At 44.1% G+C, this 27,596-nt stretch overlaps 1 protein-coding gene and 1 long non-coding RNA gene across 10 annotated transcripts in view; both read right to left on the reverse strand.

Annotated features, from left to right (window-relative positions):
* Positions 1 to 2,946: 2,946 nt before the first annotated feature.
* LOC117244809 lies at positions 2,947 to 6,670 on the reverse strand. The gene is made up of 2 exons (XR_004498591.1): positions 6,292 to 6,670; positions 2,947 to 6,008 (listed from the first exon to the last, which is right to left on the reverse strand). It is a non-coding gene; the product is annotated as an uncharacterized LOC117244809 (long non-coding RNA).
* Positions 6,671 to 6,974: 304 nt separating this feature from the next.
* CEP350 (centrosomal protein 350) overlaps positions 6,975 to 27,596 on the reverse strand; it is a 69,324-nt gene continuing 48,702 nt past the window's right edge. For all 9 annotated transcript variants that reach the window (XM_015636579.1, XM_033516276.1, XM_015636577.1 and 6 more), the window contains 9 exons: positions 26,665 to 26,809; positions 23,884 to 24,044; positions 23,146 to 23,285; positions 22,230 to 22,312; positions 19,558 to 21,614; positions 18,886 to 19,287; positions 18,652 to 18,798; positions 17,416 to 17,538; positions 6,975 to 11,003 (listed from right to left, as the gene is read on the reverse strand). In XM_015636579.1, coding sequence (XP_015492065.1) covers positions 10,839 to 11,003; positions 17,416 to 17,538; positions 18,652 to 18,798; positions 18,886 to 19,287; positions 19,558 to 21,614; positions 22,230 to 22,312; positions 23,146 to 23,285; positions 23,884 to 24,044; positions 26,665 to 26,809 — 3,423 coding nt within the window. In that variant the 3' untranslated portion in view covers positions 6,975 to 10,838. The remainder of the gene's footprint in view (positions 11,004 to 17,415; positions 17,539 to 18,651; positions 18,799 to 18,885; positions 19,288 to 19,557; positions 21,615 to 22,229; positions 22,313 to 23,145; positions 23,286 to 23,883; positions 24,045 to 26,664; positions 26,810 to 27,596) is intronic.

A 27,596-nucleotide genomic window follows, 5' to 3' on the forward strand; every position in this document is an offset into this window, starting at 1 on the left:
CGCCACATCGCCCGCCAGGCCGGGCGGCACCGCCCGGAGCCGCCTTTAGCGCCCGGAGCCGCCCGCAGCACCGCCCCTGGGGCGGGGCCGGGGCGGGGACAAGGCAGGGAACCTCTCACCGGGAGCGGGCACGAACACCCGGGCACGAACACCCACCCACAGCACCCGGCCGCAGCACCCACCGGCGGCGGGCCCACAGCAGGCCTCCAGCCCCCCCCCAGCGCCCCCCTGTCACGGGGAGGGCCTCAGTACTCCCCTCCTCCCTCCCCCCCCTTTGCTGCTGTCCTCTTCCGTGAAGGGACAAATGGCATCAAATTGTAGGATTCTGATAAAGTGAGGACTGCCCAGGGAGGTGCTGGAGTCCATCGTCCCTGGAGGTGTTTAAAGAAAGAGTGGACGTGGCACTGAGTGCCGTGGTCTGTTTGACAGGGTGGTGTTGGGTCACAGGCTGGACTCGATGATTTAAGTCTTTTTTAACCTAAATGAACCTGTGATTCTGCAATGGCAAAAGGCAGCTGGTTCAGCCCCAAAACACACGTTGTCACCATCATGGGCACCCCGAGGTCAGATGCCCTGACATCAGCCAGCATCACTGGACACCCTGCGGAACGGGGACCCTGCAGAGATCCCTCCCCTCTCCCCAACCCTGCCAGGGATGCCCAGCAAGGATATCTATCCAGTGACACCCACAAAATCCAGCTCTACATCTAAAAACAAGCTGCCTTCCACCTGCGGTGGCCCCTTCAATGTAATGTCTTCAAACTCAGAGTTAGATTAGATATTAGCAAAAAAAATCCTCCCTGTGTGGGCAGTGAGGCCCTGGCACAGGTTGAGCAGAAAGTTGTGGATGCCCCATTCCTGGAAATGTTCAGAGCCAGGCTGGACAGAACTTGGAGCAACCTGGTCTAGTGGAAGGGTCGGCAGGATGATGGAATTAGACGTTCTTTAAGGTCCTTTCCAACCCAGACCATTCCAGGATTCTGTGATTCCATCCTCCCGGCCAGGCCCAGCCGTGCCTTTACTCACGCACGCACACGCGTCACCGGCTCCCAGACGGAAGGTGCCCGTTGCTCAGTGCCCCGGGGCAGAGCCAGGCACTGCCAGGGTGGACACAGCCCCAAAATCCAGCCCTCTGCTCCCTCCCCAGCCCCTGAGGCCAGGGAACCTCTGGCGCTGGGGGTGCCCATGGCTGCTGAGGGCCTGTTGCTGGCTCTGTCCCCAGGAAGGCCATTATCCATGCTGGGCCCCACCTAGGCATTTTAGGCGGACTCGCCACGCTAGAAAAACAAGCCTGCCAGAGCCCAGGCTCGCTGGGGCAGTGGAGGGCAGGGGCTCCACACAGGGCAAACTCTGGGAAACAACAAAGCTCCCTCACACAGCCTGGCTTGGGGGGCTGGACCATGGCGGACACAACCCATGGGATTGCTCCCACCCATCTTTGGTGGGTCCAGTCTGATGGGAATGGGGCTGAAGATGGTCTGCTCCAGCCCTGTCAGCTATAATTAAGTCCTTAAGGGATTATCACGCCTCGTTGTCTAACCAGGAGGGAGAGAGACACAGCCTAGCCTGTGCAGGGCTGCTCTGAAAGGTGGTCCCTCACTGCTGACAGAGACTTTGTCAGGACTTGTCCTCATCCAGCTGGTGATTAAAACACAAAAATCTCCATGTTCAGGGAGATCACCACTGTTATCTCACCCTAGGTTAAAGCCTTATTTTAAGGGCTCATCGGCTTGATTAGGTTATCAAGGCAAAGGAGAGGTGCTCAGCACCAGCGTAATTGCCAGCATCTTCCCCATCCAGCTCACCCTTTCCTCCAAGCCAGCCCAAATTCCTTGAATCCTTTTTTAGATGCAAAACCAGCACCTAACACCAAGGCAGAGGGGTAAGATCCCACACCCCGGGGCTCTGGCTCTTTTGGAGGTGAGCCATGCCATTGCTCATCCCCCGGAGCCCTGGGGTGGGGATGCTCCTGTTTCCTGCTGCCTCAGGACCAGCTGGGGTGCTACCGACGACCCTACTGCCCAGCTGGCACGTCCCATCCCCAAGGCTCCCCAGGTAATAGCCTCCTTCAGCAGCAGGGTGTGGAGTCCTCCAGGCACAGACTTGCCCAAAAATCCTTTTTTCCCTTTGAATGCTGCTGCAAAGCACGAGATGAGGCTTTTCTTCCACCTCAGACTGGGAAAAGATATAATTTCATTGCAGAACACCCTGAGACAGGGCATGGGAAGCCAAAGATGAAGCAGAGGCCTTGAAATAACCCTTTTTACATTGGATTTGAAAGCAACTAGGATGAAATGATAGCAATCAAGAAGCAGTAAAAGTCTGGGGAGTTTTAAGAAACGCCCTCACAGCATTCTCTGCCTTTTTGTCCTCTCTGGTTGCCAATGGAACCTGCAGGTAGCAAAACCAGGACACAGGTGCTGGTTGACTCTGGATGCCCAGCTGCTGAGCCCCAGCCAGACCTAAAGCTCAGCTTTAGGCTCCCGTGGCACATTTAGGAACCTGATGGGTTTTCACAGCAAAGCCTTCAGCACCTACCTCGGCATCCTTAACTTTGGGGAGAGTTGTGCTTCACTCCGCAGCAAGGCATGGGCTAAGGATGACCACTGAGATTCCTGTGCTGCACAATCTCTGTGCAGCAGCTGATCAGTGGCTTTAGTTCATTAAGCTCATCAGTTCTGAAATCTCCTTTCCCAGACTAACACCCAGCAGGAATCTCCTTGAAGTCAGTGAGGCGTGGGCAACATCAACAGGCTGAGAACCTCAAAGGCGGCCACAATCTCGCCAAAATCATTTAAGCCCTGCAGAACTTGTTTCCTGCACCCAAAATGGGTCATTTTCAGACACAAAGCTACTCAGATCACTTCTGTGCTAGGTTAGAGAGGAGACAAGGAAAGAGTGGTTGGATTTTATGTGTTCAGCCCTTGAGTGATGGAAAAGACTACATTTCAGAAAACTGAGAGAGGTTTTTATTGTCCATTTTTAAAAGCGTGAATCTGTCTATAAAACGTTCAGAATAGCCAGGCGAGCAGACACCCAGGACCTCCTCACTTCAGTTGTGAAGGTTCAGGGCTACAGGGAGATCCTGAAATGGACTTTCTTCCTTGAAAATTAAAGAACACGTTCCTACCTAATTGTGTGATTCCAGGAACTGACTCCATGGAAAACACGCCGCCAATGCAAGACTCATGATACAATCATGGCAACCCTGTCACTGGCATTTTAGAGGCTGTCCAGAGGTTTGCATCCAACACCCCTGCAAGCACCTTGGAAGTACCAGCTGCAGAGGAGGCTCAGCAGTTTTCATCTCTCCACACTTCGCAGGATGATGAGCTCAAGGAAAGCCTCCTTGAGCTGCAGCACAGCCCCGCTTAAAGCATGGTCCTTCTGCAAATAAAAGAAAAAGCCTCACTTCCCTCAGACAGCGAGGGAAAATTGTGCCACCTGGCTGGCATTCCAATCCAGGTGGCACTTTTTCCTTGGTGGCACAAGTCACACCTCAGCTGAGACACGGCTTCAGACAAGACTTTTGGCAGCATCTGTGCCACAAACCTGCCAGCTTTGCCAAGACAGGGAATAACACCTGGAGAGGATGTTTGCTTCCCAAACTCTGCATTGGCTGTGCCAGGCTGATACCTGTGAAGACCAGGACAGCCCCCCAAAGACCCCACTGGCACCTGGGAATTGCTGACTCCACAAGACAGGCTTGGTCAGAAATTGTTCATTTCTACCTTTCAAGTGCAATCAGCCCGTAATAACAAGAGGCACAAAAGCAAATCCGGGGTGCATTCTCAGGATGTGATGAATGTGTTCACGTAGTTTACATCTGCAGAGAAAATACAGCAGTACCAGCCTCCTGCTATTCACCCTCTGCTGATTCATCCCTGCTCCAAAGGAGAGCAGCCACGCTGCCCTTGCTCTTTTCAGAAGAACCCAGGGAGAACAGGAGGAACTGGCACTGTCATTGGTATGTCTGGGTAGGAAACGTTTTAACTGCAAATTTCAGATCTACTAACAGTCATAAATGATTACCATGACCAAGGTTGCACAGAGCAGATGCTTTCCAGTCCAGCTCATGTTCCCAGCTTTAAGGAACAGATCAGAGGAGGCCACACCACCCAGATTTGCCACATCATTATTTGGCAGGTGGTTTAATTGCAGCGCATGAAACTGAGAATACCACAGGGATGACAACGGAGCACTCCTCTCTTGCTCTGACAGTAGTCCTGCAACGTAAGCAAGGTCTCACCTACCAAGGACTGCTGTGCCCAATCACAGGTTCACTGAGCAGTGCTGGCTCCATCAGTCCACAGAGCAGCACAGCCAGACACAGGCACTGGAACAGGTTCCTTGCTGATCTCCTCAAGCCAAGGCACATGAGCAGTGGGATCCCCTGCAGCCTCTGTTATTTTGCTGGAATCAAATCAAATCAAATCTGTGACACTCCCCAGAAGTGGTGTTACTTCCACCTCCAGGAAATTGTCAGACAAAATCTGAGTTTGAGTCAGTCTAGACTTCATGCAAGAGGGAAGTCACTGGAAGCCCACATCAGAGAGGGAACACAGCCCAAAGGACACAATAGGTCTTGTACATGTGGAGCAAAGGGCTGGAAAACCGGGGCCAAGAGAAACATTCAGAGCAGGAACTAACCACCTGCTCCAGGCCATCAGCACACTTGGCAGGCCAAAGAAGGTATTTGTACTCCAGGAGCCTCCTCTATTCCCCTGAACTCCTGAGCAGAGCTGCTCAATTCTCCTCCTTTTCCCCAAATTTCTGCAGGACCTTATTCAGGAGGAGGCATGAAGGTGCAGGGCCGGGGCTACAGGTTTTGTTTGCTCCAGTTTCCAGGTCTCACAGGGTGCCTTTCCCTCCCCCACAGGACCGGCATCCCAGAGAGTGCCCTACGCTTTCAAACTCCATTACATCTCATCTGCATTCCTGCCAGGCAATGGCCCATGCTCCGGGCTTTGTGCCAGCGCCTGGGCAGCCCCCCTCCTCTCCTTCCTGCACTCTGAAGAACTGCTGGTGTTCAGCAGCTCCCCACCAGCTCCTTTTCTTCCCAGGGCTGTGTTAATGAGACCCTGGACATTGCAGAAGCCCTTGTGCTAGGCAAGGCACAGGACGTCTGGAGCAGAGTCAACATTTCAAGTGCTCCAGTGCTGTGCCAAGCATTTCAGCACGTGGGATGGCTGCAGCTGGCACCACACCCCCAGGGAGGCATCTGGGAGTGGGCTGTACCTGGGAAGGGAGGCACCAAACAGTTCCACTCAATCCAGAGTGCCATCGGGAAGGCGGCTGCTGGCCATTGCCCAACCCAGGAGTTTCAACCAGGTGAAACGGCTGTCAAAGGTAACCGTCCTCCCAGGGCTCTGGGAAGAGTTGCACAAACACCACGTAGAAAGTCAGCGACAAAGTGAAGCAACGTAGACTTGCAAATGAGGAAATGAGAGCCTTCATCACGCTGATTGCTGGGCATCCTGGGCAAGGACAGCAGGAGCAATGCAGCAGTTTGCTGCGTCACCCGCCGGAGCGCCTTGGCAGCATTCCCACCGCTTGAGCCGTTTTTAAAGGAAGCCTCTTCTTCAGCCAGAGCAGCACAGAGCAGTTGTTTTGGTTTTTTTCAATGTGAAATGCACTCTGAGCCCCTTCCAGGGATGGATGCAAGTAGACAATTGTCCAAAAATACAGGACTTTTGGAGTAAAATTGCTGCGGGGCGAGGAAAGGCACAACACGGATGCTCTCCTGCTGCTCACTAGTGAGGACACAGAGGCTGCAGCATCACTTTGCCTCAGCCCTTTGGACATCCAAGGCTGTGTTTGGCCAGTTCAACTGCTGAGCTCAGAGGGCTGTCACATCCTCCTGTCTGTCTGAGGGCTGCAATGGTGTTCCCAGCACACTCCACTGAGGACAGTCCTACGGCACACCAGCACTGCAGGGCTGCAGCAGAGCTGCTTCCATAATGGAAGCCTGAATGCAGCAAGTCCTCCTCCATGATGAGGTATCTCTGCTAAGGAAAAGCAAAGAACAAATAACTGCAGTGGTTTAGTTCACACAGATCCCCCCCATTTAATGCAAACAGCCCTCCCAGGCAGGTGAGGAACTGATGATCACACAGTGCCAAGCTGGAAAGACCAGTGCTGGGTTTTGGACAGGGTCTGCAGTAAATGGAAAGCAAAGCCTTTTCTGCTGGGCTGTACATTAATACAAGGCACCAAAACACAGCAGAGGTACCAGAGCAGAAGACAGGCACTGAGGAGGCTGAAGGAACACCTGTGCTCCCAGGCTCACACCTTCACGCTGACACTCCACCACCACATGCCCACACGTGTGGTTTGGCACTGCCAGTGCTCAGCTGTCCTCTTACAGAGCTCCAGGACCTTTCATGTGTTAAAAGTGATTTGGTTGTTTTGGGTTTTTTTTTTTTGTCCTGGAAAGAAAACAGCAAAGATTTAGAAAAGTTACACCAATATATAAAGTTTCCAGGAAGCAATGTTTTCCTCTTGGTGTGGAAGGGATTGGTGCTGCTAACAGCAGCTCTACAGGGCTGTACCAATTTAGAAGATCCCTAATTGAGGGATACGAAACAAGACTGAGGCTCTGAAGAATTTAGTTCCAAAATTGTTGTTTAACATAAAAAATGTTTTAAACCATGGGTTTTTAAAATGTATTTTAAATAAATGCAAAGCAATAATGCAAGGAGTAGTTTTTCTTTGACAGTGAACTCCTGCAATGATTGCTTAATGTTATTTTTTGGTGTTATCAACAGTCAGCTTTAACAATAAGGAAATTCTAATAAAGCTATGATTATAATTAAGGCAACTCTAATGGGATTTTGTAGACTGTGATTGGCATCCCAAGCACAGAATCAGACAGAAAGAGGAATATACAAGGGACAAATCTCCAGGACACCGTCAGAATTAGCAACTGCTCGGGTAATTAGAGAGCTCCATTTTATAAAAACCAGGAAACAAGATTAATTTATAAATCAGTTTATTTACAGATTTTGTTCTCTTAAAGTACATTTCAGTTACCAAATATATTTACACTGGTGTACACAGGGACCACCCTGGTTATTTTACAGTTCTTAATTACAAAAACACTCCCCAACCCCTCCACATCCTTGGGTCTGCCTATTGTGCAAAGCTGCTGTGGATGTGAATATGAGCTGGAACTGGCCCAAACCCCAAGTTACCAGGTTATTTACACATACACAGTAAATGGGTTTCTTTTCAGCATCTCCACAACACAGTGCACAGGGAGACTGAGCCTCCCAAAAGGCGGCTTTGCGAATGTGTATCAAAAGGCTCTGCAAAATCAAGGAAAAAAAAACCCTAGTAAATGTAGGTTAATTACAGTATTCCTTTTTCATCTGTATATAATTTTGCATTTAACACTTAATTTACAAATAAGTTCAATAGTTTGCTTTTCTCCATTTTAGTTGGTCTGTAAACACTTCAGATGCACTAAATACCTTGTAAGATTCAACTGTTTGTCTGCTGAAAAGTACTTTGTTTTCCTAATATTCTTAAGGTAGCAAAGAGATATGAAAGTTGGAACTGCACACAGCTCCTTGCAGAATAGTCACTTAAAAGGTCTCTGTCACTGTGCTACTGAAGGTCTTCTGCAGGTACACACTTATTCAAGTATTGCAAAAAGCTAAGGCCACTTTTTCAAGAAAGGAAAAGGAACAAGGTAGGATTTTTCAATCGCTCGTTCCACCTTGTGAGCAACAAGCTTTCTCTGAAAGGCAGAAGTACTGATATTCCAGGGCTTGGCTCACAGAGCATCCTGCTGTTAGAGAGGTACTCACACTCCGTGTTCCCACAAGCCTGGGCTTTCCCACCTGGCTCTGAGACCCTTCCACAGATAGAACAGCATATCCCCACTGATGACATCCACTGCCCCAAACAGCTCACGGGTCTCAGCAAAATGTCCCAGCCTTGAATCTTCTGAAGTGGTTGCACCGAGATAACCAGGACACAGAAATATCATCTTGTTCTTAGAGGGAAGGTTGGGGAGAGAAGCAGAGAATTCAGCCTGTTTGTGGGACCCCAGGCTACCCCACAACTCCTCGCTACCACCCTGACCCACCCTGACCCCTGCTTCATTGCAGTAATCATCAGTCCACAAGTACTGAACCCACTTGAGGTTTTGAACATACACTCAACTCAAAGCAACTCAACACACATGAGGTATTGAGATGGTAATTCACGTACGTTCAAGTCATTTTAGGGTTGCTCCTAGCAAGGATTGCTATCATAAACAATCAATCAGTGATGTCTGCAAAGGAACAAAGCCATTACTCAGACACAGCTTCCTTCTGTCCAAACACCTGTTAGAAATAGTGCCTCTGTGGAGGGTACTACAGGCACACAATCTCCAACAGGCCTCCATACCCTGTCAGGCCTGACAGCACAACCTCCTCCCTCCTTCTGGACAGACCAGAAACACCCCATGAGCCCCTCACAACAGCAAAAAGCTCTGGGGATGCAGGAAAACCTTCTCGACACTGGCCTACAGAACAGAACCTAACCTGATGCTCCAGGTACAAACCAACTCTGCAGGTTTCTGTCCTCTTTCCGTAATTGCTACCTATAAAAATAGCAATCCTCGCTATTGAAAGAGATACACCCAGGAAAGGGAATCTGAGGTGGTGACCCAGTGACACCATGCTGGTTAAATCTAGCAGCTTTAGTCTCCTGTCTTAAGCATCCAAGGGTTTCCTGGTTCAGCATCATGACATTTTACATGAACAAATGAATCACTTGAGAAAAAAAGCTGAGCAATGCTCCACCAAAACCATTTGACTTCCAGCCAGCCAGAAGGGCCATTGCTGCAGGACAGACATGCATATGCCCACTGGAGGCGTCCCTATCCACCATTACTTCCTTTTTTTTCTTCCACTCACAGAGCTCCCATGGATATGGCTCACCACTAACTCACAAGTGAGGTGCTGGCAACACTACATCTGAGAATCTGCATGGACCTCTGGTAAATCCAACACTTCCCAGTGCTGTCCCTGAAGAACTACCAGCTGTGTGTCATTGTGCAAAATGCAAATATTCCAATGATAGCTTTCAAAAAAATCCCAAACAATAAACAACCCAACAAGGGGGGAAAAAAAAAAAGGTGGAAAAGAGAAACCAAACTGGAGCAGTAGCAGAGGTATGCAGACAATGAAGCCCAAGAACCAAGCAGATGAATGAAAGAGTTGAGATCTCCCCGCCACGCCTGTTGTGGGCTGCAGAATCTTTGGGGCACCTCTGAGGGCTTCCAAGTGTCTGTCTACACTCCAGTGCCTGGAGAATCTGACTTTCCTCTGGGTCTTGTCCCAGGTTAGCAAACAGGGACATCCACTATTAAGGCATCAACGTTTGACCCCAGATTGTCCATGTTCCTCCAAGAAAAACCACAAGAATGGGAAGAGCATGTCAGGAACCAGCACTCAGCAGATGAATCCAGCACCAAATCAACCACATAACATGGTGCAGAAGTTCTGGGAAAGGAAGGGAATAGAATGAGCTGGGAATTTTCACACAATTTTTCAGCTCAGCCCCCTCAACTCTCCATCATCTCCGAACCAGGTGCTTTGGTTTTCAAACTCCACTCCTAGACCTGTTTTTGCATCCCACTCTTGGTCATTGAGATTTGGTTCTTCCTACCTTCACCCCCCTCATATCTGCCTCATGAAGCTGGAGGTTTTGTGCGAAGAATATGGGGCTCTGGAAGTTTCCAAACCCGATGCTCTCTTAAGTTTGTCTGTCTCAGAACACAAGACAGTGCAGCCAACTGCACAGGACACTCTCCTGTAATCCACTTAATAAATTATCTGAAAATAAATAAAAAACCCACAAGCACAAAACATGCAGACAGTCAAGCACCAGACACCGCTTTCTTTGGTGAATACACTCTGTTCTCTAAATTGTTCAAGTAACAGCTTCTCCAATTCTTTAGGTGACAGTAAGGGAGGAAGCTGAGGGATTGAAGGCCAAATTTTTTGAGGAAGTATATTCCACTCCTGCATGTCTCGTGCCTGAGAAAATCCTGAGTATCCATTATCTGGGAGCAGCTGATGCTCCAGGAAGAGAAGTGCTACACGGTAGGAGGAAAGTTGTCCAAGGGCTCATCTTTCATGCTTGACATTAGGCAGGCTTTATCTTGCTCTGCCTCAGAGCAAAGCAGCAAGAATTCCCTACTTGTAGGCAGGAAGCAACATCATCTAATTTCCCTGGACTGGGCTGGCACCATGTCACAGAAGAAAGATGAAAACCAGCTTCACAGAGAAGTGAATTAAATAGGCTCTGAAGCAGAAGGAATTGATGCACATTATTAGGGCTGCAGGAGAAGATGTGTTAAGATGATAACACTGATCAGTATGGTAAGTCTCTGTTTATGACCAAAACCTGACCAAACTGTTGCTTCTCCAAATTACTCACATTTCTAAAGACAAGTTGAGTACTGATGGCTGACCACCATTCCAGCAAAACAGCCAATATCCCAACTTAACCCAACCCTTTGAGGGAACAAGCCAAACATGTCAAAGCCCCAGGCCAGGGCCCCGGGCAGCTGCTGACAGTTATGTGACATAACTGCATTGGCACATGAACAGTCTTGAGCACTCCTCAAAGCAGCCTCAAGTGTGGGACCAGCTTGTTCCAAACAGCAAATCTGGTGCAAGGTCTTGGCAGCCAGTTCAGGTTCTTTTCATCCCATCTCAACTGCCTGGGAACCCCACGCATGGAAGTCCAGCCGCAGCACGTGCAGGGAGGAGAGCAGGTCAGGAGTCAGAGAGGCCTGTGACTCCGTGGTTGGCAGCTCTGAGCTCACTTCAGCACTCTCAGACAAGCAGCAGCCTCTGCTGTTTCTTGTTTATCTGGTTCAGAACATCAACAGTGTCTCTGACTAAGGCCTCGAAGATCCCATCTGCCAGCTGCATCTTTACACACAGTTCATCCTCGTCATAGTTCACCCACTGCGCTTCTTCCTCGTGGAGTTCCTGCACCTTGGAGGGTAAAAAAAGCAATAAAAACATTACAATTCTGTTGCTTTAAAATAATATTGCCTGCAAAGTTCCAGAAAGACTCCAAAGCAGAGTGTATCTGCCAACAACATATCTGTCTTTGTAAGAGATTACAGGAAACGCCTGGAATAGCAAAACGAACACAGATCTGTTTGAAGCAGGCGATTTCACTGTATCAATGTTTTCTACTTTTCACTGTGGTATCCATTTTAAAGGCTTTCATATTCCTGCACAAGTTTTTCACTTGAAAGGACTCGGCTAATGGGATATTCTTGGCCAACAGCAGAAGCTCTATTAATTAATTAGTCCCTAATTATGTTTTTGCAAGAAGCTGATTCCATGAGGTTTAAACTGATAAGAAATAATGGAAAAGCCTTGAACAGGGGAATGGGAAAATGAAAAGATTTCACTGCAGTTCAGTTTATTATAAGAAAACTTTAGGGAAACAAGTAACTTCCAATTCTTCTGCATAGGAAGACAAAATGCTTACATGTTAGAAGACAGCATTACAACTCATTTGCACAGAATACTCCATGCTTCGTTGGCTTTGACAGCATTACTATAATAGTATAATATTACTATTCCATTACAAATGGAATTTTGTACCAGTACATTCAAAGAGTACTTATTTCCTTCTATTACTATTACTAAGAAAATCCTTGTTTACTATTCCCTGACAAATAGGTGGTTTAGTATCAGACTGAAATACATAATTTCATTCAGCAAATCAAGTCTTATTGAGTCTCTCCAAATTGGATGTCTTCAATTAAACAGATTAAAAATTTGTCTTACTGATCATTTCAGTATTACAGAAAAACCTTAACACAGCCCAAACTTTTTAGAAAAGAAGGAATGAGTGCAAACATCATTCATATTTAAAGTGATAAAGAAAACCTGTTGAAAGCTCTGTCACTGCTCAGCTTCAGCAGAAACCCCCTTTGCCCATAAATCTTACACTCTGAACTCACAATACATTTACAGTGTACAAGTGGTGCAGACACCCACATACTGCCAAACTGAAGTTAAACATACTGAAAAATCCACTAGCCCAGGATCAGCATGTAATAGTGCTGTTTTCTGAGACAGAACATGAACTATAGCCCTAACACACTCTCTTCCTTTTGCCTGAAGCTAAACCTCCCAGAAACTGGTCTGTTTTGAAGCTGACAGCTGCTGTGGCACAATGATGATTCAATAACCCCAGCACAGTGTGGAGCCCAAGAAAAAGCTGCTATGGGAACCCCAGGGAACTGGCACTGCTGCAGGGTCTGCAGCCATTCATAAGGCCCCAGTTAGACACGGGGCTTCAGGCTGACAGCTCCTTTTTCTCTCTCAAGAAAGCTTGGGGAGAGGGGCAGGGATCTCAATCCTGCAAACAGCTTTGGAAGAGTCACGCTGCCTGCTTACATATCTGTGCCACCACAGCAAGTGCCTCTTTCCCACACAGCTGTCAAGGACAAGGCATTAATGGCTTCATTAGGCTTGTTACTAATAAGGAAGAAGCAACATTATTTGCAATCAAACTTTGAAGGAGTGCTGTAAGTGAAAAATAATTTAAATGGAAAGTTAACTAGCAGTAGATAATTGGGTGTGGGTTTGTGTGGGGGTGAATGTCTGAGACTCCTGAACTCTCACACAGAAATGTACTGCCTGCAACCTGTATGTGCTGGTTGTAAATTCTGATAAAGTAAACAACAGCATGTCCTAAGTCCTCCTATTATTAAAGAGGCATGAGACAGAAGCAGCAATTTTCAGACTGATCATGTGCTGTGTGTCTGCTTCATAGACTAGATAAGGAAAAGAGACAGTCATGAAAAGAAGTGAGGCTGAAAAAGGATTCCCTAAAAGCAGAAGTGATTTTGGAAAAAACAACAGGGGGGTCAAAGGGGGAAGGTGAAGATGGCCTCTGCTGGAAAGATCCTGGAAATGGGGGAAGATCCTGAAGACAAAGGAGGTGGATGGAGACAAATGCCAGGGGATGCCCAAGGACCCCAATGGATGACATCCAAGGCTGGTCAGCTGGAGCAGCTGCACAACTGTGACTGATGGGATTTTCTGCCTGACCCTCCTAGGCCAGCAGCGACTCCACCGCTGAAAACTGAAGCCAAGACTTAGAGAAGGTAACACAGGGTATGGGGGAAGTGAGGGAGTGAAGTAATCAAGCATGTTAAAAGCTCTGATCTCACTGGCCTAGAACAAACCCCAATGTCCAGGTCCACGTTAAGGTGTTGTTTATTCTGTCTCCCTGACAACCCTGATGAGATAATTTCTTTACTGTGCTCTAGGAGCTAAAAGAGATACATGGGATAAAGAAGTAAAAGTAAACTAGAGAGGAGAAGGTGCTTGGTCCAGGCAGAGAAAGGCTGGATGTTTAATAGCACCAGAAAGAAAAACAGTATCAATGATTAATTTTCTCTTGCCTGTATCATTCCCCCCTCTCTCAGAGGCAGAATGCACAATTTCCTTTGGCTTTAGGAGGACTTCCTCCAGCATACTTTTGGAAAACTGCAAGAATGTGCAATTTGCAGCTGCAGGCAGGTCTTGTTTATAGTGTATTCAGGCCACGTGTGGAAACTGCTGCTTTGCAGCCCTGGCTGCACCATCTGAGCCAAGGCAGCTGCAACTCCTTTGTCTGGGAAAGGTGTGATCCATTTGTTGTGTTACCACAAACTGCTCCTAAGTAATTGAGACATTTTCATTAATATTTGACAGCTATCATGGCTTGCATGGAAATGGGCTTTGCCTTGTCTTCAGTACTTTGCACTTTCTCGTGACAAAAGTAAAACTTTACATATTTGTTACCAGGAAGCAAGATCTCTATACCAGAAAGAAAGTGCATTTGGGTAAAGTCAGGAAAACAACAGTTGCAATGAAACTGAATTCCATCCTACACAAAAAGATAAATGGTGATTAAATGCAGAAGGCTGTCTGGTAGTTTTTTTTTCTATGTGCCTTTTTTGTTGTTTTTGGGTTTTTTTGCTATGCACACCTTTCATTAAAAAAAAAAAAAATAAGAAAGGGGGCATGCACACCAAAGAAAAACCAGGTGATAACATGGTTACATGATCCTGCTGGCCATCTAGTAAATATCACAGCAGCTAAAAAAAACCCACATCAAGTAATATAATCAACTTCAAAGACTGACTTAGCATGTCACGATTTCTCAAGATTCCTGTTCAAAACCATGAATATCTCTAAAATAAACTACATTTAAGGAGTCAGTAGACTATTTGGGAGACTGAAAAGAATAAGCATCCAGATATAAAGTAGTGTCTTGGAAGAAGGCCAGCAGGAGGAAGGCAGGCAGGTGCATTCTCACAGCCCTTTGCTCTCAGAGTGCTGGAAACCTTAAGACACAGCATACAAGCAGCCTTTCAGTCTCTTCTTACTGTGCACTCCCCTTGGGTTTAGAACTGGGCTGCTGCAGCAGTGGCACCTCGAGCTTTGCAATGAAGCCAGCTTGCTAAGAACAACCCTGCTTTGTTGCAGAGTTTCTGCACAGAGAGAAACATTTTGGCTGTTAAATCAACAGGTCACAAGATCAAGCACTTTTCAGCACTCTGCTGGCAGGCTCCTCAGGTGTGAAAACCAAACACAGAGGTTTGGCAGTATTGTGTGAGCTCTGCTTTCTCAAGCTCCAGAGAGAAGAGAAGGGGGGCTGGCAATGGCAGAGTTTGTTCTTGCCCCATGCAAACAGATGGACACAGGGATTTTTGGCTGAAGACCCAAGTGGAAAAAAAAAGGAGTGGAAACAACCTATTGTCAGCACCTGAACTTGAATAAGAAGATATGAGGGTTCTTGCTGTGCTTTAAAAACAGGTTTTGAAAGATGCTGGCTATATCAAAATATACATTTGATATTCTCCACAAAGCACAGGCTGCACACATGTAATAAAGGAACAACATACAGGGACAAGAAGGTAAGAGAGCAAACAGACATTCCTTTAACTTGATTTTAAACAAAGTAGCTTTTCATAAATGTGAATCTCCTGTACTTGTTTACTGAAAGCCAAGGTTTGCTGTAAATGTTAGTAACTGGAGCAAATATCCAGCAGATCAGCAGAGGGATCCCTGAAGAATCCCAATAAAAATCCTTTCTGAGGACAGAGATGCCTGATAGAAAAAAAAAAAAAAAAAGAATGCTACAAAAAGGAGAAGAGGAAGATGTTCTTTTGTCACTGGCACTAAAATATGACTCACCATGTTCGTGTCAATGCTGGGAAAGCACAGGCCAAAGTGAAAATGCAACTAAAAGTGCAGCAATTGGAGGAAGTAGCAAAGCTGAAGGCAGAGCAAGGAGGCAAAGGATTAATCCATCCTGTTATCCCTTTAGTTCCAAGCAGGTGTGACAGTCACCCCAAAAGTCCCAGTGTCACAGAGATGACCAGTGCTGCTTCTCCTGCTGTGCCCCTTCCCCACAGGGATGAACACCTTCCACTGGGATTAGGGTTTAATGTGATAAACCCAGAACAGCACATCCAGGCATAATCAGAGAGACAATAAGTTCACTAAAATAGCATTTTACTGGCATTACTACAGAAGAAATAAAAGTCATGCCCAGCTCCTGGGTCAGACAGTACTAAAATACACAGTTGTGTCAACAGAAAACTGTGAAGGGATGTTTTCAGTTTAAGGTTAATTTGACTTAAAATGAAAATGAAGAAACTGGGAAGAAACTGTGCTCTAAGTTTATTAGGCTTCTGTTATTTGAATATAATGTTCATCTCTGCTTTAAAAAGACCATGTTTTATTTTAACAGTCATTGTCTTTACAAGCAGCAATAGAAAGTGGAGAACCAATCAGCCCCTGTATGTATTCACATCATCCCTACACACTGCAGTGGTGTATACTGGCTACATCTTCACAAAACTGGAACTAAATACTTTGAATTGGGATTTTCAAAGATGATTCTACAGCATCCAAACCTACAAAAACCATCTCATTTTTTCTTTCAGGAAATCACTCTCTAGTACTACTTGAATACACTTGATCCCTGCAACTGGCCTCTCATTTTAGGGCTATCCCATGAGCTACTGGGGATGGGCAGCAGGTCTCACACCTGTATATCCTCTTCTGGCCTTGGATCTGTGTTACCACAGAACACATGATCTTAAGCTGGGGTTGATAGGAGACATAGAAAGCTGTCCAGATACTTCATATTTCATAGAGATTTTGATAAAATAGAGTTCAGTTTCTCTTGCCTTATCTCCTTAGGTTTTCAGTTAAAAGTTCCTCTGATAGTGCCTCACATCACAGTATAAATTTGTAAGAAATGCCCCTGGAACTGCCTTATTCCTAAACCATGGCATGCTGCAACCTTCACAGATTTATTCCCAGTCTTCAGCTGAAGTTTTATTACCATATTCTTGTGAGAACAAAATAAAATTAAACACATTATTTATTAGGCCAAACTTGTCAAAGCTCCATTAATCTTTGATGTCTGGGTCTGCATGTAAATCACAGACTGGATTGTTTGAACTTCAAACTTCACCTGAAGCATTCTGGAAGCCTTCAACTAGAAGAATTTTTTCCAGTCAGGAATCTTTCTTTCTAGCTATGTTGCAAAATATTAGCAAGTTGGTACACATGCATAATAGCTATAATATTAGTTCCATTGGGAATCTAAACACAGAACTTTCTTGTGCATGCTTTAACAACCTCTATAACCCAGAATCAAGTGTATCAGGATGCATTGGGATCTAAAATAGATATTCTATTTACATACAATTAAACCCCCATGCTGGAAACCCTCCAGTGATGGGCAATTAAATGATCCATGACTCCAAATTACTTTTATGTGCTCATTGTGTGGAATCAATTCCAGGTGTAATTAAGTGAAGCACAGTGTTAATGACGACTCATATTCCCAAGAAGAACCTTCACTATCATTATAGCCAATAAAGATGTTAATCATCCTGGCAATCCAAGTCAACAAAGTAACTTTCAGAAACTATACACAGCTCCATCTTAGGCAGTTTTAAGACTGAACTATTTCTGCCCCAGTGGCAGTTGCATTCACTAGTTTAGTTACATTCCCTGTATTGCTGTCTCAAATTAAATAATATTATTTCAAAATAAAAATGTTTTCAAATTAAGTAAGAGGAAAAACATTCCCTTCTCAAAGAAAAAGTTTACTCTCAGTCAAATATTTCAGTGTTTCCTTCTGGAAATTCCTTCTTTAAACTTTTTGGGAGTGAGTGAATTTATACTGCAGTCAAATGAGTAGGCAGAATTAAATCAAGTCACCTTCCCTCACTGGCACTGGACTTCTGACACCTCATGCACACTTTGTATTTTTTAAACAGCATGACTGAATACTGGAAATACACTCATATTCCACACTTCAGTCTGGTGGATTGGTATGTGACAGGATTTCTCATTTTCATCCACTTACCAGTATGTGATCCACCCGGTCTCGTTTCTTCCGCCCAAATTTCATCATCTTCTGCCAGTCTGTTTTGTGATTAGGCTCTTTCTTCAGGCTGAACAACTTCAGCACCTCAGCTGCAATGAAGTTCTACAGAACAATAAAGGTGAGATTTATCACAGATGAGCTAAGAAATTAAAGGTGTGAATAAAACAGCTCCCCTAAAAAGTCACACTATAGAATTCCCATCAGCTGGAAGGACAATTATTAAATCCAGAAGTGTGTGGGGGGAAACAAGACACCCACTGCTGTAGCAGCTTTGAGAACAGACACTTTCAACACTACACAAACAGAAGATTCTCACAATTTAATCTATGGGAAAATATTAAAGAAAAGCAGAGTGGGGAATTGGTGTTCTTGTTCTGTGCCCCTTCTGTCCCCAGACACATGCTTTTTAAAGTCCTCTCAACTAACAGAGTGATTTTAGATACTATTTCTTTCTTTTCTTTGCTTTTCTGGACAGTTAACAACATGCTGTATCTTCAGCAGGTTAATGAAAATTTAGTCAACCCCCTTAATTTCAGAAGAAACAGTGCAGGTGGAAGTTTTCATTTGTGTCCTGATGAGCCATCTGGAAGGTTCTTTGTGGAAAGCTTTAAGGGAGACAGGTTTTTTCCTAATTTCCAGCCCTGCAAATTTAACCTAGGTCCAGTCAGGCTCTTGTTGGTCCCCCAGGCTCTGTGATTTTGTCATTCCTTGAGCACTACCACCAGCAACATGGAGGCCTCATCTGGCTTGTCAAATACAACCACACCCTCACTAGTCAAATTTTGGGTTCCTCTGGCCAACTCCTCCTGTCCTCCAGAGAGCCTGGCATAGGTGTGTGTGTCTGAGTGAAAAATCTAGCTCATCCCATTTGGCCCAACCCTAACATTGGATCCATTGCAATTTAGCCATACAGAGCTCCACAGAATAGCAGCAGGATGTCAGCACACCAATTTTATAAGATCAAGGTCACCCTGGCAGTTCTGCACAGAGGACTGAGGTTTAAAAGCAACTAGTAGCAGTCATAAGGACAGTGAGACCAATCTGTTGAGTAAAAAAGGACTATTCTGACATATTTTCTTTCAGGCTGGTAATCCCCTTTCTTTTCTCATCTCATCTCTTGCTGAATACACCTCTTACAGTCTTCTAACACTCAGGTAAATGCCAGTTCAGTGTTTTTCATCTTACTTTCCCTGCTCAACAAAGATTTCTTCCTACCTTGATTTCATCCAGATCATTTGGATCTTTGACACGGCGAAAATAAGCAGATGTGATCCTACATGGTTTCATCCAAATGGGCTGATTCAGATTAGGATCCTCAGCAAAGATTTCCCCAAAGATCTCTCTTGTTAAATCAAATACCACCTGAACAAAGGAAGACATAAAAGTTATGGCTTCTTCTGTCCATGATAAACTTTTAAAGGGCAAGATTAAAATGTCTGAAGACCATACCTTTCTATACACCTGCTTGTTTATGGTGTCTGTGTCCTGCTCCTGGAGGGGACCACTAAGATCTGTTTTAAGGCTGCAGCTTTGAAGATCATGACCCAGCTCTTTCAGTTTCCAGAGTTCCTCAGCTGCTGCATGTACCATCCCTTCCACCTCCACCGCAGTGTGAGGGACCGCCAGAGGCTCCTCGCTCGGCTTTGCTGGCACTTTCTGCAGCTCTGCCTGGGGCAGCACTGCTGGTTCCTCAGCTTGCTTCTGCTGCAGCTTACGGGAACTCAGGCCATAGTCCTCATCAAACCAGTCTTGATCATCTCCCAGCACACTCAGGAACTCCCGGTTGAGCTCCAGCTCTGCCAGTCTCTTGGCAAGCTCCTCCTGGCCACTGGCACCAAACACGGGACTCTCCTGCAAACCAAGAGCCACAGAGTGAATGTGAAAGCAGTGTCACACCATTGTCTCACTAAGCTTACACTTAAAAATGCTTTACTGATGCAGTTGGCAATAAATGGCTATCAAAACAAGCCACACACAAAAATATATGAGAACATACAGGTAGTTTCCACATCACCCAACAGAACTTGTGAGAAAATCTGATGCCACACCACATTCCTGATTCAATCATCCCCAGGCAAAGGCACAATCAACTCTTAAAATCAGTGCATGTCTGCTACTCACTGGTCTGGGACACATGTCTGGAGAGGAAAGCTCTTCTCTGTCATCTTCCAAATCAGAGCTTAGGAAGAAGTTATTCAGTCCGTCTGGAATCTGCTTTTCAACCTGCTGGGGTGGGGTAGTGGTTTCCTCCTTCACATCACAGAGCTCCTGGTTGCTGAGCTGGATTTTCTCATTCTTGATCTTCTTTATTTGCTGTAACTGATTGACTGTGTCTTTCACAAAATCTCTTAGCAGACTGTCTGTCAGCAAACTGACTTTTTCCAGTTGGTCTTTTGACTTTTCTTCCTCTCTAAGAGGCAGGCTGAGCTGTGCTTCTAACTGGTTCTTTTCTTTTGTCAGAAAATCTAGCAGTGGAGTTGCAGGCTTCTCCACGACACCAGGAGAGAGATCATCTAACTTTTCAGCACATTCCTCTCCCAGTGTCTTCTGCCTCTCCAGTTTTTCAGAAAGGAAATCGGACATGTCATCCAACTGAACAGTGGAAATCTCATCCACAACACTAGAAGTGAGAGGAGTGTGGCTGGCCTCCTCTTTTACAGCATCCTTCAGGTAATCTACCACTGACTGTTCTTGGGCAAATGAACCAGTAGCTACAGAAATCTCTTTCATGCTGTTTGCTTTAGATGACAACTCCTCATCAACCCTTTCCTCAGCTGAGGCTTCTGAAACAGCTGTGTCCAGAGGAGCTTTATCCTGGGAATAGTTCTCTGTTGCATTTCTGCTCTGGCTTTCAGCTTCTTTTCCAGGTTTGGAACTTTCTCTGTCTTTCTGCTCAGCTTCATGTTGTTTCTCTAGTCTATCATCAAAGAATGAGTCTTCATCATCCTTATTTGTGTCTAAATGGCTATCGATACTTTCTGTAATGTGAGAGATTTTCTGAGGAGGAGCAAAAATACCATGCTTTTCTCTACAATCAAAATATTTAACATCATCATAAGTTCCATTATTGTTCCCTTCAGGTTTATCCAACTCCACGCCAGCCCAAAACCCTTTGGCAAATTTAGTCAGCCCTTTGAACCGCAATGTTCCAGGCTGGACTTTACTCACAAGTACTCTGTCTCCAATGTTGAAATTGGACAAACTATCTGTTTCTTCTGTGATTGAAGCTGAGGCCCACAGTGGTGAACAAGCAGGAGCCTGTTCCTGCTCCACATCTCTGCGTTCACTGTTTTTCATAAGTTCTGTTGGGGATTTAAGTTCCAGCAGCCTCTCTGAGTGCATGCTGCCCGAGGGAGACCTGTCACTGAGGCACTCACTGATTTCTCCATCGCTGCCCAGGCTGGGGGACCTGCTTCGGCTGGCCTCGGTGTGCTGGGACTGCTCCCTCAGGGACTCCCCGTTAGCAGAGAGCAAGGATCCCTCAAAGTCATCTTTGTAGTGTTCCCCAGGCAGCGTTTCTTCAGCTGAAGGTTGTTTTCTGGAAGAGGATCCTTCAAAGTCTTCAAGGTATGATGGCTCTTTCTGACTCAAGAGGTGTTCTGAAAGCAGATTGCCCTTTTCCTCTGCAGATTTGCTGAGTTTGTGAGAAGTCTCCTCTATGCTTGGGCCACTTACAGCATCTTTATTTGACTGTTTCTGTTCTAAGATTTCTTCTGTATCATGAAGACTTTCCACAGCTACATCTAGCAGTTCCTTCTGAAAGTGTTTGTTTTCAGAGCAACGATCCAGTGAATTCTCCCATGCTTCATTTAACGTCAGCAAGACGTCAGAACTCTCCACAGGCTTAACATAAGAATCCCCACTCTCATATTCCTCTGACTTTATGTATTCCAGGTCTTCTGTAATCTCAGATTTCTGGCTAATGGTAGAAGCAACACTGGATGCATTTACCACTTTGTTCACTGACTCAAGGGATATCCTGCTAATGTCTTTCATATCTTTGAGATGAGCTGAAGAGGGGACATTATCAGAGGAATCACCAGATCCTGCTCTGGGACTCTTTGGTAACACTAAAGCCAAGGATGTTGTTCCAGAAGGTTCTCCTGTATGGTCAGCTGTCACTGCCACCTTCTTGCTGTGCACAGACACAGATCTCTCGGTTCTTGATGACACAGCATCTTGAATAAAAATAAAAAGTGAATTTCAGCAGATTGTATAACCCACATTGTTTTATTGCAAACTGCAATCACAGGCAACTAAATATCAAAGTTTCTATCAAAGTTAAAAGAAGATATAAACTGGTGACTTGGAAACATATACTTTTGGCTATCCTGTGAACATGAGCAACTTCCATTCAGTTCCAGGGTTATAAAACTTCTATTTCTACTTCTGTTCCTTTAACCACTATCCCAAGGTAAGGACTCAATTATTTGTTTGCAAGCCACAAATACAATGAAGATTAGAACAGGAGATAATCATCAACAACAAAACAGTGGAGAGTATCTGAACTCAGGTGTAAAGGAACAAGAAACAAAAGAAGGTAAAAAGGTTGTCAATTACAGTTTCATATAAACCTCAGAAAGAGTAAACTAAATACTGAATACACAGGGTATTCTGCAAAAGCAGAATCCTGCTAAGTAAAGCTAAAAAATACAGCTCATCATTATCATTTTATGAAGCCTCCATCCTCTCTTAAAACCTCTTAGTGAATCAAGAAGGAAAAGGTTCAAGAATTTTAAAACTGTCAGTCTTCAAAATCTTAATCTGTAGTATGGATTCTTCCAGTTACATACCTGCATGTTCTGAAATGGATTCCAAAGATGCTTTGGATCTCTCTGATTCAGTCAGTGATTTCCAGTTTTTAGCTGTCTCAGCCCTAAATTGGAAAAATCAAATTGCATGAATTACATTTACACCAGAGGGTGATTTCTGTCTGTTTTTTTGGGTTTTTTTAAATAGATAAAAATGGAAATACAAGCATGTATAATTGTAACACTACATCAATGTGGCATTATAATTATAACATAAGTAGTTTGCTTTGTCAACATACTGTGACCTTAGAAAATAAGAATGGGGACAGAGAAGAGTCTGGACAATCCTGGAAATTAATTTTTAAAAAGGACTAATTAAACTTAATATCTTCACAGGAAAAGAAAAAAAAAAGAGCTGGGTTGTTTCTGTTATATTTTTTATGTGAATGCACTAAAATTGCACCATCTGCTGGAGGAAATGAAATGCTTAAACATACAGCAGGAAGTCCAGAAGATCAGTTGAATTCTCTACCCTTTAAAGCCTAAGACCTAAACCAGATTTAAGTTGCAAAAATGAACAGTTTGCCTCACACAGTGCAGTGGGCATAATGCGTGACCAAAATGGAAAAAAAAAGCTCTCAAGCTGATAATCCACACAAAGTATCTGGCAGAATTCTTGCACAAGAGAGAATTATTATTTAAAAAAATTTTAAAAACTCCTGTAAATAGAGCCTGAAAGGCTGGGCAGCAGAAAAGTGCAGTGCATAAGATTACAGGCATGGTAAATCTTATTTGTTTTGTGTCTGGTGACAGCAGCAAATAGGTCAGTTGGATACTGCCAATGTCAAGTGCTTTAAAGCAGAGCAGTTAGCAGCTTTCCTTGCATCCATGGTTTTGGCTAAAACATCAATCAGTTACAGAATAATCTCAAAAAAGTAGAAGGAGAAATCCCAGCTACCTATGGAGTGGTGGTGCCTTGATCTTAGGTTTTTCAGCAGCAGGTGAGGATGGAGTTTTAATCTGAGGTTTGGCTGTTGGTGAAGCCTCCAGATCTTGGCTCAGCTCTGCTTCAGTCTTCTTGATAAACTCATCATATGACTGCACATGGAAAACAATTCCAGCTGTTAATACACTAAACCACAACTACAGTTCAACTATCAAAACCTGGTAAGTGAACAAAGAATACACTCAGTTTCTTTATAAAACAATCTATTTAACTTTCCCCAGATCTACAGCTACAAATCCTAGAAATTTCAATAGTTTACTTCCAAAACCAAATTACATGATCACTAATCTTTAATCCCAGCTAGGATAGTAATGTGTATAAATATATATAACCCTCAGAATGCTGCTAGCAACCCATTACAGATAGACATTTTAAAAGGGGATGGAATTTTTGCCTCAAGGCTCTCCCTCATGATTGGAAATGGTTAAATAGCCAGGTCGCATGGGGCTTTGAGCAACTTACTCTAGTGGAAGTTGTCCCTGCTCATGGCAGGGGGGTTGGAATGAAAGGATTTTCAAGGTCCTTTCCAACCCAAACTGTTCTGTGATTCTGTGTAATAGTCACACTTCTATCACAACCATGTGTCTTTCACAGCTGTTGATACAATATTCTGCCAACAACATCTATACTATAAAGATTCATCCAAGGCTAACAATCTGTTACTTTGCCCTTCTTTCTTCTGTTTCTAACCTCCAGTTGTTTGATCAAACTGGCTTCTTGGGCCTTCAGTCTCTCCTTTTGTCTCTTTTTCTGCTCCTTTTTCAGCTGGTAAACCACAGATTTCCTTTTCCTTAGTTCATCCTTCAGGGCCCTGATGCGTCCTTCGATGTCACTTTGATCAGAGGTGGTTTCTGAAAGAGTTTAGTTTTAGCCTTTACAAACTTGCACCTCACAAAACAATCCTAAGCAAAGCAATAAACAGTCATCCAGTAATTACAAAGTATAGTTGAAGAAAAATGTCAAAGAATTTAATATCAACATATTATTCAATATGGTAAGACTCTTAAGGTGGGCTTTTAGATTCTCAACACTACTACATGTGTAAGATATAAAAAGGTGTTGCATCTTGCCTAATTTAAAAGAGATAGGCTCTGATATAACAACTTGTTACCAAGATTATTCACACCAACCACAGGTTTATGCTCTTCAACATTAGCTTCTTGTCATGTTGGGTATTGTAAAAATTAATTTTCTGACAAATTTAGAAATACAACTCAAAGCTGCATACCAAAAATATTTCTGAAACACAGGCTTACAATTATTATACCTCGTTTCAAGTTGCAGAGTTCACTTCATTGATGGGAATGTCACTTGGGACAGTGAACTTCAAACCAAGTATAAGTTTCTGGCCCATGCAGCTTTTCTGTCATCTAGACTAATTACATCTATGAAATACACAGCTGGCTGGCCAACAGCTGGAAGGGAAGTCAATTTGAACAATGCAGAGATTGTTACTCCCCAGATACTCAGTTCTAGTCTCTGCATGGTAACCCAATTCTACCAGTAACTCTGCTGATTTTCTTATTTCTGCTTTCCTTATTTCCTCTTAGTCTCTCAGACTCTACAGAGAGACTGCCTTAGTCTCTCATTAGTTGTTTTTTTCCATCCACCTGACCATGTTCATTTGTTTCTTGTTCTAAATGTACTCCAACACAGGGCAAAACAAGATCCTTGTCCCAGATCGGTGCTACCACAATTACCTTTAAAGTATTTGCCTGACACAGCCTCACTGGAGCTCCTCCCTGAGCTGATGTGCCCTTTCCTCTTCTATAGCTGCAGCTCCTAAGAGGATGATTTTGGCTGCTTTGTTTTTCTAATGCTCAGTATCACCTGCAATATTTTCTGGATGCTCATAAATGCCAATTACTTTACTTAGTAGTTTAGAAAATCAGTTACCAATATGCTTTGGTCAGCTAGCAGGAACAGCTGACATTTCCCTAATCCATCTCCTTTCTGAACACAACAAACCACCATAATGAAGGATTTAATTCTTAACAACAGGCAGTAAATTCAAACTGCCGTATTCTTTCTGCATTAACAACTGTTGTTAACCATTTAAAGAATTAAAAAAAACAAAACTCAAACAAAAAGAATGGAATCTCACTTGCTAATCAGGAGCACTTTGTGATGCCACTGTAATTAACAGCTCCTCCCTAACAGTAAGTGACCACTATGTAATTACAGCATTTCTTGATCAACTCATAAGGGAAAGATCTGCACATGCTTTCATCTTTGACAACCTTGTCTACGCATGCATCAGACTGACAGGGCAATGACTTCAAGGTTACTCAGCAGGCCAGAACATTTGCCTCTTTACAATGGAATGATTTATTGTGAAACCAGAACCATCCTGATTGGCTTCCCACCTCTTATACCTTTCTTTAGAATTTGAAATCAAAGACTGACAACATTTTGTTTTACACAAGTTTATTTTCATGATCACTGTTGCCTGCTCTGCATTTCATAATGGCTTCCTTATATGAGTCAGAGCTTTAAAATAATTTTATCAAGGTGCTGAAATCTTCACTGTGTTGGAAACTGCTCTCCAAACAGAATCCCAACACAGATTACTCAGTGCAAATACCTAGGTTTTTATCACAGTAAGTTACCAACCATCACAAACAACAGCCAGTACACACAAGATAACCTACTAATTCTTTTTCCACTGAGGGCTTACCATTAAAAAAAAGCAAGGAGGAAAATGCTATCTCATTTGCTAAGAAGTATTTCAATGTGCTCTATCAATTGCACTGTGGAAAATGAGACGTTCTAGAGACTAAAAGCACAGAAGGAGTCAAAAGAGACTTCCCAGGTGAACAGAGTGGACAATGGTGACCCACTGGATGGTGGCTCAGGAACCCCTGCAATCCACATGACTGAGAGCACAGCAGGGAAAGGGCTGCTCTGTATCACTGCCAGTATTCCTCCCCTCAGCATTTACTGGCAGCCAGCTTGGGTACTGGATAAAGGGTATAATAAATCCATACAGGAGATTTTATAGCTCAAAATGCCACCTTGGGCTCAATTTTACTGCACAAAGACCAAACCCTCCTCCAAAAATAAACCCCTATGTCCTGAAGCATCCACTGATTCTGCACACAGCAGAGAAGGCCCAAAGGTCTCTCCCATATTGCCAGGTAACAGAGCTGGTCTGCTTCCGGAGCTGGGTGCAGGAGGAGGGATTTTTAAATCCCAGGACCACCTTAACTATTGACTCTTCTCTTCTTCAGATGTGTTTGCAGAACCTGTACTGCTTTCTATGAGAAGATATAAAGTACAAACCTCCTTAGATTAAGATCTTCTTCAGGTGAAGAGATCAAATTACATAATGGGAAAATACTCCCACCAGCCCCAAGCCTGGGCAGTTTCCAGGAATTTGTCTGCCTCCCCACATCTATGTCTGCATTTCAAGTCTGATAAAAGCAAAAGCTTTGAAAAAGCAATTTAAAGCCAACAAAGTATTACACTTACCTGACTGTGTCATAGATAAAGATTCATCAGACCAGTTGTGAGATGTCTGGTGGGACTTCACTGGTGAACGTAGCTGTCCTCCCATTCTGTGGCTGCCTTTGCTGGAGTCTTGCCTCGATACAGATAAGCTGCTTTTAGGAGGAGACTGAGAGAAGAAAAGGATAAATAAGTAATTGCAGTTTGAAAATAAAAGATGATTGTCATCAGGAGTCAGTTACAAGGAAAGAACAGCATGACAAGAGGACATCTCAAACAGTGGTACCTACACAACAACCTTAAGAAGAATATAATCTTTCCTAGGTTATAAAACAATAATACCAAGAACAGCAACTGACTACTTACTTTGAGCCTAGATTTCAATAAACCTGCTTAGACTACTTTACTACCACCTAAGTGAACTGACATGGCTCTGACTCACAAGTGTTCAATACATTTGTGTCATCTGCAGCAATAGGAACTCCTAGTAAATAAACTAATAAAGTTAACCACTTCATGTAAAGGGTGCAAGATGACATTCTGAATCAGTGAAACAACAGAGCACTATTTTTCTGAGGCCAGGCAAAAATTCAAAGAGCAAATGTTCTTCCAAAATACTGCTTAATGCTTCAACATTATCCTACAAACCTTTAAAATACCTTGGACATAACCTCTGGCACACATTAGACATTTTATTATTATCTCCTCAGAAAATCTGCCACGAAAGTATTTATAATAAGTCTAGATAAGCAGTTATTTTACTCCACAGACACTGCATTTTCTGTCTTATTGAGCACAGGGCAAAGTTATCAGGGATGAAACTCATCAAAATTACCATGCAACTAGAAATAACAATTGGAATAGAACAATAAGGCAGAATTAAGCAGCGAGCAGACACAATATGAAACCCAAAGGACTGTGCATGAGGTTACAGGTCTCCTTCTTCATCCCATAGT

Source organism: Parus major, chromosome 8 (genome assembly GCF_001522545.3).
Source record: "Parus major isolate Abel chromosome 8, Parus_major1.1, whole genome shotgun sequence".
NCBI classification, from domain to species: Eukaryota; Metazoa; Chordata; class Aves; order Passeriformes; family Paridae; genus Parus; species Parus major.